General features: G+C 36.5%; 1 protein-coding gene across 1 annotated transcript; it reads left to right on the forward strand.

Annotated features, from left to right (window-relative positions):
• The first annotated feature begins 9,083 nt into the window (after positions 1–9,083).
• On the forward strand, positions 9,084–10,485 carry CPR39 (cuticular protein RR-1 motif 39). Its single transcript, NM_001173243.1, has 4 exons — positions 9,084–9,127; positions 9,216–9,436; positions 9,703–9,874; positions 10,153–10,485. The coding sequence occupies exons 1-4, from the start codon at positions 9,116–9,118 to the stop codon at positions 10,246–10,248; spliced, it is 501 nt and encodes a 166-aa protein (NP_001166714.1). The 5' UTR covers positions 9,084–9,115; the 3' UTR covers positions 10,249–10,485.
• Positions 10,486–15,302: the final 4,817 nt, after the last annotated feature.

Raw genomic sequence — 15,302 nt, forward strand, 5'->3', positions numbered from 1 at the left:
TGAAGTTGTAAAATTCAAAGATGTATGTATCTTTGTGCCAGTCATAATGAGCCTCGTGTGTGATGAAAATGTTATGTGATGAAAATACTTGAACAATTTTTTTTTGTATCTAGAATTTAGATTCCGAGAATTTCACAGAGATAAACGGTGGTAATAGACTTATAAAGGAATGTGCTATTAACTTAGATGTACGAAGCGTCAAAATGATATATCATTATCTAAGTTAATGTCTACTCGGACGGGTTCGCAATCCACACAACTATCCTAAATAATCTATCAACCGTGAGAGACTCATAAATGGTTTATATGATACTAATATATAATACATACGTATGTATGCATTAGCAGTAATACTAATTTCTAAGGAAATACCTATTTACGCAAGTTTTCACGAATTACTTTCCACGAGGAAGTGATAGATAGCACCGTAATCGACACTCCCAGATGATCTCAAGGTTCATCATCATCATCATTATCTTGCCCTTCTCCCAGTCACCTAGGGTCGGCGCAACATGTTTTCTCCTTCCATACCCTTCTATAATATACCATTTCTTTGCTCACTCTCCTCTTACCCATATCGTCTTTCACGTAATCCATCCATTCTTCTTAGGTCTACCTCTTCCTCTACATCCTTCCACATTCATAGTTAACACTCTCTTACCAACCTCATTTTCATTTCGTCTCATCACATGTTCATACCGTCCCAAGCGCGCACTTCTCAGCTACTCTGTCACAGGTGCCACTTTCAGACTTCCTCTAACATATTCATTCCGTATTCTATCCATTCTCGTTACTCCAGACATCCATCGCAACATTCGCGTCTCTACTGCATGCAATCGCCTTTCAGCCACAGATCTCAAGGTTCTTAGCAGTAATAATGATGTGTCTATAGACTTAGTATCAAACGGACCGTGAGTTCATTGAGGGCTTAATACAATTATATATAAAAAAAGATGTGATGTCGTGGGACACCAGGTAGGAACGAAGTTCCTTCGGCTAATGTAGAATCGACACAATTTGCAAAAAAAAAATGGTGCTCAATTTTATGTAGGTTTTCTTGGTTTTTCTCTTAAATTTTGCTGATTAGTTTTTATTTAAGTACAGGAAAGTATTTAGGAAATTCAGTATTTTAGGAAATAATAAATTACGTAAAATAAAAAAAATAGTAATTCAAATTATTAATTAAAATAACAAAATATATCTCTTTATTTTTGGTTGACAACATAAAATCACATAGAAATAGAAATAATTACTAAATAGAGAGAGGAGGGAGGGGAACGAAAAGAAAGAAGGAGAAAGAGAAAGGTATTATACACTACTCGCTTGTGTATACGACTGTCGCGCCTGCGCACGTCTCATTTAACGGTTTTATTCCACGGACTTTTTCTTACGGTTTTACTATCACATTTTTTTCAGTTCGGTCGCGCAGCAAAATCCCTATCTCCTCCAAGCCTGCCGTAAGGAACTTCATTCCAAAAAATATAAAAAATCTATGCATACAAGGTACGCGTGATGTCTCGAGCCAAGATCACGTTATGTATTAAGCGGATGACATTAAGCCACGTCTTTCGTCATTATTCAAAATGGAAGGCCGAACGGCGTTGTAAATTTTTCATAAGCTGTGTTCACAGTTTGTGTTAAAAATAGATTAATGCTTTAGTTGAAATCATCTTGAATCGGTACAGCTCTATGAATATCTCGCTCAAAATCGTTTTTACCTACCCAATTTTAGTACAACGACATTTTTAAGTAAGACGACTACTAACTTATGTTTAGGTATAAATGATATTTAGTTTCTTGTTTTTATTTAATAATAAACAAAATCTTTGGGCTCGACCTTGACAATTATATTTAGTGTAAGATTAAAATTTTTCAATAACAATAACTCTGTATCGTACTTTATTTATTCAAGTCTTTGATATCCTTCGAATTTTAATTTAAGCATCAAGAACATGTCATTCTTTTGAAGGATTTGTTTTCCAATTTTTAATAAACAAGTTTCAATTAAGTTTCATTTAAGTATCAATAAACAAAACCTTTGTGCTCGACCTTGATAATTATATTTAGTGTTAGATTAAAAAATTTCAATAACAAGAAATCTGTATCGTACTTTATTTATTCAAGTCTTTGATATCCTCCGAATTTTAATCAAAGCATCAAGAAAATGTTATTGTTTTGAAGGATTTGTTTTCCAATTTTTAGCGATTAAAATACGTTCATAGATCACTAAAATCATTCGTATCGCTTACTGAAGGGGTTGTCCGTACGTGACTCTGTCTGTTGATTATCAAAAGTGGTAGTTAAACTTTAACAGAGATATTACAAATTTGCTAGTGATAGGGCATTTTATGAGCCCGCACTGGTGGGTAACACCATCCTGCTTATTTCAGTTGAGGAGTAGTAATGTGATTCGGTTTAAAGGGACGCTATTGCATTATGAGATCTGCGACTTGTAATTCATGTCTCGGGGTGGGTAATGGTTACTGCTACTATTACTAACTCCACTAACTCCAGGTGGGCCCTGAGCTGTTCCACAATATAAGCAATAAAAAAAAATCTTGGTCAAGTAGTAAATGATCTTGACTATCGTAGCCTGGGTCCCATTTAAATTTCTGGTCAGAATCTGTTACTGTGCTTAGCGTCAGCGTGTACTCGTTTTTGTCATGCATGTGCGACTCTCGTAACATAAGTGACAATGCTGTGCTTACTGGTGGTAGGACCTCTTGTGAGTCCGCACGGGTAGGTACTACAACCCTGCCTATTTCTGCCGTGAAGCAGTAATGCGTTTCAGTTTGAAGGGTGGGGTAGCCGTTGTAACTATACTGAGACCTTAGAACTCATATCTCAAGGTGAGTGGCAGCATTTACGTTGTAGATGACTATGGGCTCCGGTAACTACTTAACACCAAGTGGGCTGTGAGCTCGTCCACCCATACATGCAATAAAAATAAAAAATAGCTTGAAGTCGTTAACATGGAATAATTTGATAAAAAAATCCAATATTGGCAGCATTAAAGCGGCATCTGTAGACCATCAAAAGCCATAGACATACCTCACGCGCCCGCTAGGCGTAGAAATCTTACATGAGGCTCGGTCCCCTGCCCGAAAAAAACACTAGTATTATATCGGTAACTAACATAGAATCAGAAGACGTTTGACAAAAAACATGAATCGTATTAATAAAATTATCAACATATATTTACCTACATATAAGTTTCAAGAACAAACAGCATTTGGACCGTCGATAAAGAATGCAAAAATACCCTCTCAGTGGAAGGTTTGCCTTTTTCGTTTCATTAAACTAACGTTAAAAGATTGTATAATACAGCAGTCGTGAAGCATTATAATTATAATTTACACATTTTATTCGGTGATAGAAAAATTGTCGAGTTTTGCGCTATTTTTGTTCCGTTGTTGCGTATAAATCGTTAACTTGTAAAGAGGTCAACGCAAAAGCTTACTAAGGAGTATTTGTATAACTACGTCCATCACGGAAAATTCATAATTCCTAAAAGAAAGAAAATTACTTAGTGGTGCATATTGTTTTAATAGCATATTAAATTTAGCGTTGGGAAACTACTGGGCATATCTAATTCTTATAATAATGGAAACCTATTACAAGGTCTTTGTTAAGAGCTTTAATAAAACTACCCATTAAAATAAATGATCAAAACGGTTATACATTCGGTACAATGCTTCACGACTGCTGTATTAAACAATCTTCGAACGTTAATTTTGAAACGACAAAATTTTGTCGTTTCGTAAATTAGCCAGGACAAACAAACAGAAATATATTATAATTCATGTTTTGGTCTCGGTCAACTACAAATAAATTTATGACCTTAAAAGCCTTTAGTCCGAAATCGGTGACAAATACTTCAATTTATTTTTATTTCGATTGTAATCTACATACATTGAAACCCGTTAAAGTTAATCTTTTATAATAATAGGCTATTTGGAATTTTTGGTGTTTTGTATGTTGCACGGGTTTTTTTTTCTGAATTGTTCCGCCCACCACCCACCGTCGGCGTAAAGTTCACCATGGATACATTGTACCCATCTTCAATGCGTTTCTAGAGATATTTATTTATTATTTAGCTCCCCAGTGTTTCCCGAGCGCTACGGTATGTACTACTTCAAACGAGGTTTGAAAACAGTCCTTAGGAGCAAGGTTGTTCCCCTAGCATTGTTAATATCGTTGATCGATAAGTAATTTTTTTTTCTACCTATCCTGATACTGATAGCCTTGAGAGGTGTTTTGCAGAATCTACTACCGGATCGGAAACGCGACCCATTGAGAAGATCCGGCAAGAAACCAGTGGGCTGTGTCTATGGGTTAATTTATTCGTCGAGTCCTTCGTTGTAAGCGAAGGGTTCGGCCAGGATGGTAATCGGTGCTTGACGTACCTAAAAGCACTGTTAATGGATCGAGAGGATCCGTAATGACGTGTTTAGGGCGACGTCGACTGTTTACCGATAAGCCAAGAGGTGTTGTATATGCTTACTAGGCTGCACTAAAAGTACCGGGAATGGAATATTTCCACTGTCCCTGTCATATTAAAATCTTCTTAATTGAAAACTCCTTGGTTTTAAAAATCGAATACCATTTATTTATTTAAAAAAAGATTCTCAGTCTTGTCACGAGGTTTTGTCAAACTTGTTTAGTCGTTGAGAAAATGGAATTGACTCGAGAAAATTCAAGAGCGATGATTTATTATGACTTTCAAAGTGGTTTAACACAAAAATAGTGTGTTGACAGGATGATTTCTGCATTTGGTGATGAAGCCCCATCCAAAACCACAATTTATCGCTGGTTTGCTGAGTTTCAACGTGGACGTGTCAAGCTCAGTGATGATCCCCGTCAAGGTCGTCCAAAAACTGCAGTCACCCAAGAAGACGTTGACGCTGTGCGTAAGCTGATTGAGGAAGATCGACATGTGACATACTGCGAAATTCAGGCAACTTTAGACATTGGCATGAGTCAAATACAAATAATCTTGCACGAACAATTAGGTGTAAAAAAATTGTTTTCCCGATGGATACCGCATTCGCTCTGTGAAGAGCAAAAAGCGGCTCGCGTTACTTGGTGCGTCAGAACTCTCGAAAGATTCCACGCAGGATCCTCAAATGCTGTATACAACATTGTATCAGGTGACGAATCCTGGATATACGCGTACGAACCCGAAACAAAAAACCAGTCACGAGTTTGGGTGTTCGAAAATGAGTTAAAGCCAACAAAAATTGTTCGTTCACGGAGTGTTGCAAAAAAAATGGTGGCCACGTTTGTCTCCAAAGCCGGCCATGTTACGACTATTCCTCTTGAGGGACAAAGAACGGTTAATGCAGAATGGTATGCTAGCATTTGTTTGCCACAGGTCGTTTCTGAACTCCGCAAAGAGAGCTGCAACCGCCGCATCATCCTCCATCACGACAATGCGAGTTCTCACACCGCGCACAGAACAAAAGAGTTTTTAGAGCAAGAAAACATAGAATTATTAGACCATCCGCCGTACAGCCCCGACCTAAGCCCTAATGATTTCTATACTTTCCCTAAAATAAAGAATAAATTGCGTGGACAGAGATTTTCATCACCTGAAGAAGCTGTGGACGCCTACAAAACGGCCATTTTTGTAGGCGTCCACAGCTTCTACTAAACCTACTAAACTAGCCTACAAAACCCCAACTTCCGAATGGAATGGTTGCTTCAATGATTGGTTCCATCGTATGGAAAAATGTGTCAAATTTCGCGGAGAATACTTCGAAAAGCAATAAATACATTTTGAAATAGTAATGTTGTGTCACTTCGTTAAATCCCGAAATTTTCAGTGCCGCCCTCGTATGTGACTAAAATAGTCCTTGACATATTCATTAAAATTGGTATGAAACCCGACCTCCTTTAGAATCTACTCCTATTTTGTAGTAGTGTGCTATAGAGTTCGCCTGTAATCTAGGCTTAATAAATAACTAGACGTGTTCTGCAGTTTTACCCGCATTCAATTTGTAATTCATAAATAATAAAATACACTGCATTTTTCCGTATTAAAAAAGGTTGCTTGTGTCACTCTCTTGTTCATAAACCAGCTAATTTATTACGAACCCGCGAACACTCTCGTATTTATTATGGCATATATACACGTCGTCGCCTGGGTCACGTCATTTACCGCGATAAAAATTATCCTGTTTGTTAATCCAGGCTATAAACTGTCTTTGTGCACATTACAACTCAAACATGCACCGATATTAATAAAATTTATATAGATAGAGTAGATTGTTCAAACCTACTGCGATATTCTTGATTTTACTTAATTAATTATTTAATTACTATTACTGATTAAACTATATATTTAATTAAATGATCAAAATAGTTGTTATGAAACTAATCCTGATACCAGAAGCGTAAAGTCGTATGTACTCTTTGTTAAAATCGCTAGCATTTTTATTAAGTGTTTTCTAAAGTTTCAAATACTAGGTTATGGATTTCAGATGAAGTATTTGAAGAAATCGTGTTACGAATGATAATGCTTACTATAATAAGCCTGTAAAGCAGTCATCCGTACCGGTTCGAGGAACAAGAGATAGTCGTTATGTAATAAAACTGAAACCTTGAAATGTCTCAAATTTGGTGACATTTACGTGGTCTATGGATATTAGTAGCCAGTTGTAAAAAAATTATACTATGAACGATTCATTTCTTCACTTTGTATAAGAAATAACAATAAAAATATTTAAATTAAAAAACTTAACTGTCGTGCAAAAACCAAAATAAATGTCACTCGGGACAATGGAAGGATTCTAATGGTACCACACATCGAAATCTCGTCAGAAATTTAAGAGTTTTGGTGCAATTAAGGAATTTACATAAATACCGTGATAAATTACTTTCATTTTGGGATAGTTGTCTAAAAACCCAGTTTTTTTTATATTTAATATTCGCCCGGGTAACGAGAATCTAATTTAATTATACCTTATATTACGTTTGTTGTCAATTGTTTCTCACTGAATCTCGATAAATTCTTCAAGCAATACTTATAATACTTCAATGCACCCGTGATTCAAATGTCGAAATATACACGTAAAATAATTTACTTATTATGAAAATTTATTTTAAGTGTCTTAGAACCAGATCACGGGTTATTTGGGCAAATTTCATTCGTTCCGAAAGGTCGCTTACATTAAAATGAAATAAAATTCTACAAGGAGCTGAATAGTTATTTCTAAATGTCTCATTTTATGTGTGTTCAATAAGGTCACGATTATTTTGAATTCAATTTTGGTAGTGATCCGTGATCATTCAGTTCCTAAGCGCTATGACATTTTCTGGTTTAGTGGCTTATCTATAGCCCTGGCTTTGTCCACGTCGATTAGCGATGGTCACCGGTTTCCGTAAATCTGCCGGTACGATTGACTGTCTTCGTGAGTAATAGAAGATGCAGGAATTGAATATGCGATTAGGAAGCGAATTACTACACATTTTGTTGACTTTATTTTGTTTGATTTTCCTCAGATCGCCAGTCTCTCTTCTTCAACCTGTATTGCCACCCAATGCTGCGTGTAGGTCTCTTCATATGCACTTCATACCTTTCGGTCTCTTGCCCTTCGCATCCAGACCTTATCAGTTATTTTGGTTGTCTGTTCGACGGTTTGGTTGTTACGACGTCCAGTAAGAGGTCTCCACTCCAGTACTTTTGTGGCCCACTGATTGTCAGTGCGACGGCATATGTGGTCAGCCCTCTTTCACTTTCTCCGAGCAATCATTTTGGTTATGCCAGTCAAACCAGTTCTTCGGCGAGTTTCGGCGTTGCGCACCATATCTCACAGACAAATGCCTAACATAGCTCCAGTAACTATTGATTTCCAGATCGCCAGTCTATATTTGTTATCGCATTATTTATGAAATACACTTTTAATATGATTGATAAAGGAGGTTCTAGTCATTTTTTAAATTTTCTTAAGAAATAAACAATATATTGGTTAGATCGGCTTACTGAATTTTGGGGATAATTTTTTATTCAGATTTATATATTTATCATAAATTTGGTATGAAATTACTAATGATAGTCGTCGTCGTCCTTTGGGATCTTCCCGGAGATGAAATCTCGACCTATCATCAGGACGGGTACCAACGAAGTCGGGGTTTCGGTGCATATTATCCGGTACCGTAAGTTTCGTCTAAGCCGTAAGCCGGTGTGGTGGAGCTTGATGGAGCTTAGTCGGTAGTGCTGAGGGCGGGCTTTGCGCGACCCAAGCCACTTGTCTCCTCACGTGCCTTTATCAAGACGTAGTCTCCTAGGAGGAATTGGGGAAAAGAAGGATCTCGGTCTTCTCTCTTTTCTCTGGAGGCACCGTAGTCCGACCTAATTCGGTCTAGTACCACCCTCGACCGGGCGTTAAAAAAAAGAACGTTATTGTTCCAAGTGGAAGCGGAGTGCTATACATGTAACTAACAAATCAGGCCTCTGTTATCTTTTGAAAGAAAGGCCGAACGGGAATGTACCTATGGGTGAGTGGCGTGTTATGGCCTTTATTCAAAGTATAATTCATTAAAAAAAATCTACAATTGAAAATCTAAATAGGTATTGCATTTCACCCCGCAATAGGCCCGACCAAAAAGACATGAATTCTGATACTGGTAGCCCATTTGCGCATTTAAGCCCTTGAAAAGTCATCAAATTTTCTGCCTTACTGCCAGTAAAGTTTGTGTTGATCAATCCTTTCTCGAACACAAATATGTAACGCGAATATTGATATATTGTTTGTTGAATAAAATATATTATACAGACTGATGTTTGTGCCGGTGTGCTAGGTTACTTTGTTGATTATAATACAAATGTATAATATGTTTTTACGTGCTACAAAATGTGTAACGAGAAAAAGACAGTGAAAAAGCTTACTGAACCAGATTCAAATCAATGCATGTCAAACGAGGCGTGAAAATTTTGCAACATGATGTTTTTGGACGATAAGAATGTTGTCGACCACAGTAATTAATATACAAATGCAAACATATTATGACAATATCAATGCCGTATTGCGTAAAATTGTTCGATGAAACGGTATAAATATAAAAAAATCTCATCAAACTACATCAGTTAACCAGCGCATCTTCTCTAGTCAAAATGAAATTCTTTGTGAGTTATTTCAATAACCATATATTGATACAACAAAAAAAAAATTGTTAATTTTAAAATTGTTATTAAATTTTGAATTTTATTGCAGGTGGTATTCGCAGCTGTTGTAGCTGTTTCGGCTGCTCAGTTTGGAGGATTTATCCAGTCAACTCGGATCCCTGGCTTCCCTCGGCCTACTATACCACCACCTCCACCACCCAGACCGACCATTCAGGCTATTCTTCCTAACCGTGTCGCAACTAATGAGCAGGCTGCTGAAACTATCAGTTATCAGAACGAGATCCTCCCTGACGGCAGCTACAGCCATGGGTAAGTGATCTCCTCCTGTAAACTGAATTGTTGATATAACAAATTAAAAAAAAATATATAGTGTTATCAGTAATTTGTTAAATACTAAAAGCTATTCAGTTAAATCAAGGCTTTGGTGATTTAGTAAATAATAACCTAGAGGTTGTATTTGTTCTAAGTTATTCTAATAATAGAAAAATCGATTATGATCAAGAATGATAAGAAATGATAATATGGTATGCTCTCAAAGATCTTTGTTAAATGGTTTAATTGAAAATTCTTTTAAGGTTTGAGACTAACAACGGAATCTCAGCTCAAGCACAAGGAACTCCTCGTGACTTCGGAGGCAATCCTCCCGTTGTGCCTGTAGTATCCCAGGGATCGTTCGCCTGGACATCTCCCGAAGGTCAACCAATCGTAATTACCTACATCGCTGACGAGAACGGCTACCAACCTCAGGTAAAAGTTTGATCCATAATATTTAAAGGAGCATTTGTTTGGTTTTTGCGAGTATAATAAACACAAGATTAACTAGTGAATGAAATTTTAATTGTAATTATGAAAAGTATTGAGAAACACTTATTTAGTTATTTTTATTACAGAATGTCAGTTTCTTAAATATTGCACAATGATCGATTGATTTCATCTCATCGCTGATGACGCAATTTTTTTTTGAATAAGTTAAATTTTCGTGACTTAATCTTTAAATGTGTTTATTAAAACATCTTTTGTTTCAGGGTGATGCTATCCCCACTCCACCTCCAATCCCAGAAGCCATCCTCAGGGCTCTGGACTTCATCGCAAGAAACCCACCAGCGCCCCAGAAGAAGTGAATTAACCTTAACTGAAATGAATCTTAGAATTTAGTTAATTTAAGTGTAGTCATCAATCAATTGAATTCTATTGCCATATTTGAAAATGTATCGTTATAGTTCTCTAGTTTGATCAGGTCAAACATATTGGCCTTTGTAAATGTGATATATTAAAGTAAATAAAAGTACTCGTTGAAAGATGTTTAAAATAATTATAAAAATATTAAATCCGCGAATAAAGTTTATTATACAAAATTATGTTTTTTGGTGTTTATTCTTATCATTTTTACAAGCTTGTCTTTTATATTATATAAAAAAGTAAATTATAAATAATAAGAAAATATATATTTAAAAACTGGGCTACAAAATTATGACTCAACACTTAATTTGACAGATTTAATTTTTTCACAAAATGTTCATTAAAATACTATTCATTCATTATTAATAGCATTATTCTATTATGATTAATTCAAGTTTTTCTTGGGAATTATTACGTTTCTATCGGTGTATCTATAATAAGTAAATTTAAATTTATTTGTAGGTAATTTTTTTGGTATTTATTACTCATGGCTTGTAAGTGGGAACGAGCTGACGGCCCTAATGTTGGTAAGTGGTTACCCACAAACATCATAGCTGAAATCCTTAAGATGAATAATAAGATAACAAGTCCAGCTTTTAATTTTATTGTATTACGACTGTCCCGCCTACTATGGATGACTGCTTCGCAACATAGGCATATTTGTTGTAACTACCCGTAAATATGATATCGCGATACGCCCTGCGATAGTGGTCAGTAAGTATTAATGTTATTGGTAAGGATATATTCACATTGTGATGACTATAGGCTCCTGTAACCACTGGACATTTGCGGGCTGAAAGCTGCTTCATTTAGATGTTCAGCTAGTGGTCAGTAAATACTAATGTTATTGGTAAAGGTATATTCACATTGTGATGACTATAGACTCCTGTAACCACTGGACATTTGTGGGCTGAAAGATGCTTCACTTAGATGTTTAGCTAGTGGTCAGTAAATACTAATGTTATTGGTAAAGGTATATTCACATTGTGATGACTATAGACTCCTGTAACCACTGGGCATTTGTGGGCTGAAAGATGCTTCACTTAGATATTTAGCTAGTGGTCAGTAAATACTAATGTTATTGGTAAAGGTATATTCACATTGTGATGACTATATACTCCTGTAACCACTGGACATTTGTGGGCTGAAAGATGCTTCACTTAGATGTTTAGCTAGTGGTCAGTAAATACTAATGTTATTGGTAAAGGTATATTCACATTGTGATGACTATAGACTCCTGTAACCACTGGACATTTGTGGGCTGAAAGATGCTTCACTTAGATATTTAGCTAGTGGTCAGTAAATACTAATGTTATTGGTAAAGGTATATTCACATTGTGATGACTATATACTCCTGTAACCACTGGACATTTGTGGGCTGAAAGATGCTTCACTTAGATGTTTAGCTAGTGGTCAGTAAATACTAATGTTATTGGTAAAGGTATATTCACATTGTGATGACTATAGACTCCTGTAACCACTGGACATTTGTGGGCTGAAAGATACTTCACTTAGATGTTTAGCTAGTGGTCAGTAAATACTAATGTTATTGGTAAAGGTATATTCACATTGTGATGACTATAGACTCCTGTAACCACTGGACATTTGTGGGCTGAAAGATGCTTCACTTAGATGTTTAGCTAGTGGTCAGTAAATACTAATGTTATTGGTAAAGGTATATTCACATTGTGATGACTATAGACTCCTGTGACCACTGGACATTTGTGGGCTGAAAGATGCTTCACTTAGATGTTTAGCTAGTGGTCAGTAAATACTAATGTTATTGGTAAAGGTATATTCACATTGTGATGACTATAGACTCCTGTAACCACTGGACATTTGTGGGCTGAAAGATGCTTCACTTAGATGTTTAGCTAGTGGTCAGTAAATACTAATGTTATTGGTAAAGGTATATTCACATTGTGATGACTATAGACTCCTGTGACCACTGGACATTTGTGGGCTGAAAGATGCTTCACTTAGATGTTTAGCTAGTGGTCAGTAAATACTAATGTTATTGGTAAAGGTATATTCACATTGTGATGACTATAGACTCCTGTAACCACTGGACATTTGTGAGCTGAAAGATGCTTCACTTAGATGTTTAGCTAGTGGTCAGTAAATACTAATGTTATTGGTAAGGATATATTCACATTATGATGACTATAAGCTCCTATAAAGGCTGGACATTTGTGGTCCGAAAAAGGCTTAATATATTGATTTTATTTTTACCACGTGCCACCTGGACCTAGAATGAATTCCTCTCCATTTGTGTTTCACGAGAGATAAGTCGTTTTTAACGAAGCTTAAAAAGTCCCCTCGTTAGTTTATAAGGTGGGCAGTATGTTTTTTCTATTGCATAGACGGGTTAATGAGCTTACCGATTACCTGTTGTTAAGTGGTTGCAAAACCTCATGAATAGCATATTAACTTATGTATATATATAAAACAACAATATCTTCAACCATCTTGAGCTCTTTGGTAAATCATAACGGCTGCTCTAAATACTTAAAACCGGAACGCAATACTGATCCACATCAGAAACTCAGAAACAGGACTGTGGTATCTACACGTGTACAAATACACGTGGTGTCGACACAAAAAAAATGGGTACCTGCGGGATTTGCTCTTCGGCTTACCAAGGTCCTATTCATTACTGGTGGTGTGTTGAATTGAAAGTTCAAAGAAACGAAGCTTCCACTTGTGCGATTTGTAGGGCAGGGTTCCTATTATTCTGATGGAACTGAAACTTTTACTTTACCGTTTTGAAGGTGGGTGGCAGCATTTTGAAATCCATTTAAGACCAGGCGGGCCGTGAGCACGTTTGGTTAGAAAATGACAGGTTCAAATGATTGAATTAACTACGGACCTATTTTTTCAATCAGCAAATCATTTCTATATAAGAAACATCGTTTAAGGTAATTAAATAAAATTAGGACAGGTACAAAATTTACTTAACGGAAAACAGTTAACTGTTAAGTCCTGCATCCCGACGAAACTTGAGATTGTAACTGTAACCTTTGGAGGTTTCGGAAGTGGCGCTTCTATATGAATCTGACGAGTACGGCCGTGCTCATTCAAAGAGAGTCCCCCCGAATCGATTTTTGTGTGCTCCGGTATCTTCTTAACATCAGGTGGGCTGGTAGTTTGTTCACCCATCAAGTTCTATGAAAACAATCACAAAAAAAAACAAAAAGTAAGATACTAAACTTAAAATAGATTACCTTTAAAAATATCAATCTAAATATTTTATTACTTAGACCTTGCATTGTTACCTCATAAAACAGGATCTTAAATGAAAGATGCTGTCAATATTAACATTTAACTTTTCGTCTCGACGAACGAAATATTTATGTAAATCGGAATACCAGATTTCGCAGATAATAATAATTATGCGATCACGCTAGACCGTCAATTTATTGCCTGATTATTAGTAAGTTATGTTTCATCGATGATTCGCCAAAACATTTTCTTTTTCTTTTCGGAACTATTTTAAAGATTTAAGTTATCTATTATAATTTTATTTTACTAACGATGAAAAACTCTATGCTATGATAATTTGGAGTCCCTAAAACAATCTGTACGATTGGCAGTGAAAAATTTTCCCATGGAAAGAGTGCGTGCTGCTATTGATAACTGGCCTCAACGTTTAAAGGACTGTATTGCAGCCAATGGAGACCACTTCGAATAAGCTTTTTATACTTTAATTTTTTTTTGGAACGAAGTTCCTTATCGCGCGTTGTGAAAGGGGGCTAGACGGAAAAAATTCTTACGAAAAGTTGTCACGACACTTTTTTCTATTTAGTTTGTTATCAACAGATGTCGCTGCACGTAAATTCAACAATTCCTGAATCGCGGTGACGAGATGTTACACAGTTGATAGACGTTCTCGTATTACCCTTGCTAAATCATACTTACCTGGCGTAGGGGATACCGTGATCATGCAGGCGGTTCCCCCAGGGCGAGACTGTTCCAGTGTACTGCAGAGTGGTTGAGCCATGCGATTAATTTTATTTTATCAATAAAACATCATAATAAAAAATGTGTACCCGAATAATTATTTTCTTTATACCTCGGATAGAACTTAAATTTTTTTTATTTTTTATTATAAGGAACTTCGTTCCTATCCGGTGTCCCACGACACCACACAATTTTTTATATTTATGTATTAACACGTTAACAGTCCCTATACAAGCGTTCCGAAACACGCCATATGTGCGATTATATATTTTTTGGCCATTATTAGGTGTCCACCTATCGGCTGATGCATTAAAAGTAACAAAATATGGTCGTTGACCCCGGATATACCCGTGTACAGCGGGCGGTACACGGACTTATGAATTAAATTACCGTGTACCTTTAACGTGTACCACATCCTCATGAGTGTTCCAGTAGACGTATGTATGGTTAGTTTATTACCATATCGATGGTTCACTTCCGCGGCAGAGTACCTTTCCGCCAATACATACCCTCGAACACATAAATATAACATGAAGATCTATAAACAATGGTCTGCTTGGGGATACCAAATTTACAATGGTCAAAATGTGCAAGTTTTTGGTTTGGATACCTACGGAAGTATAGTAGTAACATTGGCAGAAGGTTTACTTGATGAAGGTCGCTGCATGATAACTGACTACTACTACTTACACGAGCGACCCTTTGACAGAATTTATGCTTTCTCGCAATACAGACGTCTGTGGCACAGTCGATAAAAAGAGAAGAGGTTTACCGAAAGAGAGAAGGAGAGAAAAGCATTCTAGCAGCACATGAAACGTTCAAGTTCAAGTTACGCCGCTGAGAAAGACACATTTTTTGGAGTTTTAGGGCAAGAAAGAATCTCGATTCATCCGAAGACGATGCGTGGGATGCTGCCCAAGCCTCCTTGATGAAGGTCGACTTGCTTCATATGCACGGGCCAAAGCCAAAGGGTATCAACGCAATGTAAAATTTGCAAAACAGCAGATTGCGTTGTTTGTTTTTCTAAGCTTTTAGT

Source organism: Bombyx mori, chromosome 22 (genome assembly GCF_030269925.1).
Source record: "Bombyx mori chromosome 22, ASM3026992v2".
In the NCBI taxonomy this organism is placed as follows: domain Eukaryota; kingdom Metazoa; phylum Arthropoda; class Insecta; order Lepidoptera; family Bombycidae; genus Bombyx; species Bombyx mori.

Bases quoted from the DNA above. Each gene is read 5' to 3' on its own strand.
- CPR39 (NM_001173243.1), top strand. The intron at 9,437-9,702 runs GTAAGTGATCTC...AATTCTTTTAAG, and splicing joins GACGGCAGCTACAGCCATGG to GTTTGAGACTAACAACGGAA. The intron at 9,875-10,152 runs GTAAAAGTTTGA...CTTTTGTTTCAG, and splicing joins AGAACGGCTACCAACCTCAG to GGTGATGCTATCCCCACTCC.